The sequence below is a fragment of the Papaver somniferum genome, chromosome 9 (genome assembly GCF_003573695.1).
Source record: "Papaver somniferum cultivar HN1 chromosome 9, ASM357369v1, whole genome shotgun sequence".
Taxonomy (NCBI): Eukaryota; Viridiplantae; Streptophyta; class Magnoliopsida; order Ranunculales; family Papaveraceae; genus Papaver; species Papaver somniferum.
Genome location: NC_039366.1, coordinates 152489475 through 152495474, shown reverse-complemented (window position 1 = coordinate 152495474; position 6000 = coordinate 152489475). Strand labels below are relative to the sequence as shown.

Sequence of the window (6000 nt, the reverse complement as noted above, 5' to 3'; positions counted from 1 at the left end):
ATCAGAGTACATACCGTCGCTGCTATTACCATCCAGAAGTGTCCACCTTGATGACTCATCTCCTTCTCCGTGCTTAGTCCATACCGCATAATTTTGAATGAATCCAGAAGAAAATAAATGATACTTAACTTTACTTTCCTTGTGCGCGTAGAGGTTGAGACATTTCACACATGGACATAGAAACTTAACTTTGCCCTTGTGGTATGGTTTCCGTTTCCCATTCGCAATATCCCGTTGGCATGTATGCGTAGCAAACTTTATAAATGCATCGACTCCTTCTTGATAACGCGGTTTGGTTCTATCGGTATACATCCAAGATTTATCCATTACTCTAGGATCCATTATGAATTCTCAGATACCTGGACGGAGAAAAACCTTGTGAACATCTTGTGAAAATACCATTGTGGTCCGAATAAAACTACGAAATATAATTGCAAAGAGTAATACGTACACAAAGAGTAATCACAAATCACAATGTGAGTTCAGTTATCATGTATGAATCATACAAATAATCATAGGTTAGCTACCTACATACATTTGCATGTGAAGACAATATTTACCCTACTATGACCATTAGAGTTACAACCTCAGTTAACAAAGCAGTACTAAAAAGAATTACTTACACGTTCGATCTGATTATTCCGCAAAGCAAAACTGACAGGGGAATATATGGTTTATCCAGGAGATGAATCAGATGATCAAAGTAAACCACTTGTTTAGTTTTCTAGGGGGAGGTTAGAAGATTTAAGAGTAGAAACATGAAATGATTTAAGACGAGAGAAATGAACACAGAGGGTAAATGGAAATTTGGAAATATTTTTACTAATAAATAATTTGGCAAAATATTTAAGTGTATATCATAAATAATTTGGTAAAATAGGAAGGTAAAGATCCTTCAATTTGCATGTTGCACGTTTGATAGGCACATTTTTGTGTCTTATATAATCTCAATTGTATATATTATTAGTGCTCGATTTTATATTTATTATGGCTTTTTATGTCCCTGTAGGTATTTTTGGAGAAATAAGCTTTTGCGGCGAAATTGGCTAAAAAAGTGTTTTTTGCGCTCGTGGGAGAAAATTACTATACGGACTCTCACTTTGGATAAGGGGTGACCTAATTACTAAGGGGCATCCATTTCCAGGCATCTGCTAAAGGGAGAACAACACAGGATAGGGGGAGGTCACTTTCTTCTCAAAATTCGAATATATTTTTTTGGCGAGAAAAATAACCAGTGAGCAACCAAATTTTCGTTTGGATTTCGAAGATGTTTGAGTGAGATTCAATCGCTGAAATTTGCTGGGCTAGACGTGATTCAACTAAACAAGCCTGGTATGTGCGCTGGAATCAATCGAATTGGGCTGGATAATCCAAAATAAGGAAACAGAGTTTGAGTTTTGCACGGGTCTCTGTTTGGGTTGATTTTTGGTAATTCAGGGAGACTAAACGCGTGAAATTGTTTCCTAAGGTAGTATTCTATCTAAGGAAGAGTTTAAGACAATCGGGAAAGCTCAGAATTGGCTAGGGAAGTCGGCAGAAGAGATTATTGCCGTGACTTGCACGTAAAGAAAAAGCGAGAATTAATCGCTATTTTTAGGTTTCTGAGTAGTATAAAAGGTGTGTTTAAGTCCCAGAAAAGAGAACGAAGTGATTGGAGCAGTCGCAGAGGAGTTAGAAACACTACAGAGCCATATTGATCAAGTTGCAGGAAACCGTATTCTGCTGCTGCTGCTGCTGAAGAACATCCGCTGCAAATAAGAACATCGTCTCAAATTTATAACGCTGCTACAGTAACTTCTTTGTAACAGTCAGTCATTCGTTTTGCGACTCCAATACACCGTTGCAAACATTCAGAGTTATAGTTTTTCATCTTTTAATCAACTTTTGAACCATAAACAAATATTTTGAGCAAGTGATTAATATGAGAAGCTAAACCCCATTGCCGAGGCGACGGAGGAAGCCATTTTTCCAATTATTATGTGGTAAATTCTATTTAATTTAATTTTCGTAATTATTTTATGATTATTTGCACTGAACTGAAATCGAATATATGATTCTGATTAACTGGTTGTGTTCTCAATTGATGGGTCATGCTTAGGTTAAATCTTTTGATGGTCCATGCTTTCGATTTGCAACTATTGTTTTGATAATCTACTTGTCTAGGCGAAAATATTAGAATCACTTTAAATGTAAAGAGTTGCATAAATATTGACTAGATTAAATCACATAAAAATTGGAGATTTTTTTTTTTTTTTGCTGAATCACCCTTTTTATTCAAAATTGACAAACTAAAGGGATACAAAAGTTACAATACCAAAATGGACAAAGCAAAAAAAAAAAAAAAATACAAAGGAAAGGAAAGGAAACTTAAGAATCAATTTTAAGGTGACTAAGAATTTGGTTTTCATAGCTATTATTCCACCTGACCCATCTTATTCTAATACCATGATCTTGAATAATCTTCATTACCCTTTGCGTAAAACCATGAAAGTTAATATCACCACCTGCAAAGAAAACTCTGTTTCTTTGAAACCATAATTCCTTAATGACATTACAAGAAGAGACTATCCATACTTCATCAATGATAGGACCGTGTTGTTTTGCTGCAGAAAAAACATCTGAGAAAGAGTATGGTCTGGGAAATTGAAACATGTTGCCAAGCCAATTCCAAACCTGTACACTGAATTCACAAAGCCACAGTGTGTGCTCCATAAAATCCTGCTCTGATTTGCAGATACAGCATCTAGAAGGCATATCATATCCCTGTTTTCTTTTAATGTCATCATCCACATAAACTCCCTGCAGAAGTTTCCAAATGTTGCTGGCAATAGTTGGGTGCAAAGATTTTCTCCATATATAAGAAGACCATTCTACCTTGTCCTCCTTGTGTCTTATTTTCTCCACAGCCTTTGCATTATTGAAAATTCCACTACTATGTAGGTTCCATATTATGGAATCACTTCCATTGTGGATCTGAGGCAAATTATCAAACTGTAACAAATGCTGCAACTGAGGATGTATGTTCCATTGGTTATTAATGATTAAGTTCTGAACTTTTAACTGCATATTGTTATGAATAAAATCAGTATAACCAATTTCATTAATAATTGGGGATGATCCATGCCAGTTATCAAACCAGACTGAGATGATAGCTCCATTTCCAACCCTCCAAGAGATTTCTTCTTGTAAAGTAAGCCAAGCCCATTGCAAACCTGCTCTTACTGATGATAATTTCCATTTTGAAAACCATATACCATATTTATCTTTGAACTTAGCTGTAAAAAACAAAGCCCATTCATCTGATGAGTATATCAATTTCCACATCATTTTTCATCAGCAAAATTTTGTTAAGAACTTCTAGCCTTCTAATACCCAAGCCACCTTCACTGTATGGCACACAGATCTTCTTCCAAGATAAAGTTTTGTACTTGCTAGTCTCTCCATCACCTGACCATAAAAAGTTCCTTATTAGTTTTTCACATATCTTAATAACTGAAGATGGCCATTTGTAAACTTCCATATTGTAAAGAGGGTAGCTGCACAAAACTGTTTTAACAAGAATCAGTCTATCATAAAAAGATAATAATCTTCCTTTCCAAGCTGCAAGTTTGCTCTGAAGCATAAGAACCATTGGCCAGACCATTTCAGTAGTTACCCTTTCTGAAGCTAGAATGATACCAAGATACTTATCAGGAAAATTAGATATGTCCATACCAATTATGCTGCTAATTTGTTGTTTTCTAGTTGAATTGGTACCATCAATAAAACACTTGCTTTTGGCTTTGTTAATCATCTGACCAGAGCAATGTTGATATTTTTCAATCAGCTTGAACAGACAAAGCAAAGTCTTCTTATCTCCATTGCAGAATAAGAAAACATCATCAGCAAAAAATAAGTGTGTTGGATATATTCCATTTCTAACTACCATTGGAGTTATTTGCCCTGTATTAACCAATTTTGTGATATTTCTACTCAATACATCTTCCATCAGAATAAATAGAATAGGGGATAATGGATCACCCTGCTTAAGACCCCTATGCATTGAGAAAAATCCACATGGCCCTCCATTGATCATTACTGATAATTTTGCTGATTTAAACATGGTTAACAACCAATCACACCAACATGATGAAAATCCATATTTGTGCATAACTTTAAGAAGAAAAGTCCAACTTACAGAGTCATAAGCCTGTGATATGTCCAGTTTCAAAGCCACATTACCACCTCTTCTCTTTTTCCTCATTTCATTTACCATCTCTGAAGCAAGAAGTATTTGTTATTGAATGCTTCTTCCTTTAACATAAGCAGCCTGTTGTGATGAAATTAACTTCTCCATAAGTCCATTCATTCTGACAGAAATTATTTTTGTGAAGATTTTGAATAATACATTACTCAATCCAATTGGTCTATATTGACTTGCTTTCTTAGCACCTGCACATTTAGGAATGAGGGTTAAGAAATTTGAATTCAGGCCTTTGGGGATAAACCTTCTTCTCCAACAAAATTGTATGGCATCTTTTAAATTCAATTGAATTATATCCCAGCAAAACTTTTATAAAATGAGGAAATCCATCTGGACCATGGGCACTGTCTGAGTCCATTTCAAAAACAATTTTCTTGATTTCTTCAGTGGTGGGAATGGAGTCCAACATTTCTTGATCTTCATATGTAATAACTGAAGGAATAACATCAAGCAATTCTTCAGAAACATCAACATCTTGAGCTTCAAATTTTTGCTGAAAATGCTTGACTAAAGTATCAGCAATTTGAGATTGATCACTAATAATATTTCCATTTGCATCTTCTAGTTCACTAATTATATTTCTTACTTGTCTAATCTTCATTCTAGCATGGAAGTATGCAGTGTTTGCAGAGCCATCTTTAATCCATTTTGCTCTAGATTTAAGTCTCATAAGAGTATTTGCTTGAACTTCTCTTGTTGCATATTCATTTTGAGCTGCTACTAAGTTGGCTAAAAGATCTTCATTTAAGGGATTTTGATCAGATAACTCCATTGCTTTTTGAACTTTCTCTTATGCCTCTTTAATTTTTGTATTAATGTTACCAAATATACTCCAATTCTACTCACTTAAAAACTTTTTTAAATTTTTTAGCTTCTACTTGAAAATAAAAGATGGATCTCCAATAATATTTTCATTCCATACTTTCTTCACTTCACTTAAGAATAATGGATGATCAATCCACATTTTCTGAAATTTCCAGGGAGCATTTTTTGGTCTGGGTATGTTTGCACAACCACATAATAAAGGAGCATGATCTGAAATTATCCTCAATCCAACCTTATATCCCCAATCACCATACTTCTATAACCATAAAGAATTGAAAAAAACTCTATCTAAAACACATAGAATTCTTTTTGCTCCTTGTTGACAATTGGACCAAGTGTATTGCTGACCTGTGCTAGGAGCTTGAATTAAGTTGCATTCATTAAGGCAATGAAAAAAATCCATCATTGAAATTCTGTTAGGAGCTTTACCACCAATTTTCTCTTCAGGTGTGAAATTATAGAGCATAAAAATCACCTAAAAACAACCCATGGTTTTTGTATCTGACTAATGATTCCATCTCAGACCAAAGAAATTTCTTTGACTCTTTAACATGAGCATGGAATACCAGAAAACTAATACTTCACCAATACTGACAGTTACCATTTGGCTAGACATTGAAACTAACTTGAGGAGTAGATAAAGAGCATTCCAGAATAACCATAAATTACCTTGTGTAGATGAGGTTGAATTATGTATCACCATACTTTTCATTCCAGAGAGATTTAATTGACTGACAAAAGAAAACACTACAAGAAATTTTTGGTTCTGCAACCCAGACTAGAGGGGTTTAAATTGATTCACCAAAGACCTTAGTTTATTCTGATCCTAGGTCTTCTTAGGCCCCGAATATTCCAATATGATGATTCATCTTGGGGTGGAGGATTTTTGGTACCTCCCTTACCATGATTTGTCTGAGATATGAGATGTTTCT

The 6000-nt window shown here is 34.7% G+C and overlaps 1 protein-coding gene across 1 annotated transcript; it reads right to left on the bottom strand.

Annotated features, from left to right (window-relative positions):
• Window positions 1-2367: 2367 nt before the first annotated feature.
• Window positions 2368-4255, bottom strand: LOC113312728. The gene is made up of 2 exons (XM_026561465.1): window positions 3373-4255; window positions 2368-3275 (listed from the first exon to the last, which is right to left on the bottom strand). Exons 1-2 carry the CDS (start codon window positions 4253-4255, stop codon window positions 2368-2370), a joined length of 1791 nt encoding a protein of 596 aa, XP_026417250.1.
• Between the last annotated feature and the right edge of the window lie 1745 nt (window positions 4256-6000).

Excerpts from the sequence above, each read along its gene's own strand:
- LOC113312728 (XM_026561465.1), bottom strand. The coding sequence starts at position 4,255 with ATGGTAAATGAAATGAGGAAAAAGAGAAGAGGTGGTAATGTGGCTTTG. Across the intron at positions 3,276-3,372 it reads ATACAGTGAAGGTGGCTTGG|CTAAGTTCAAAGATAAATAT; the intron begins GTATTAGAAGGC and ends TGTTTTTTACAG.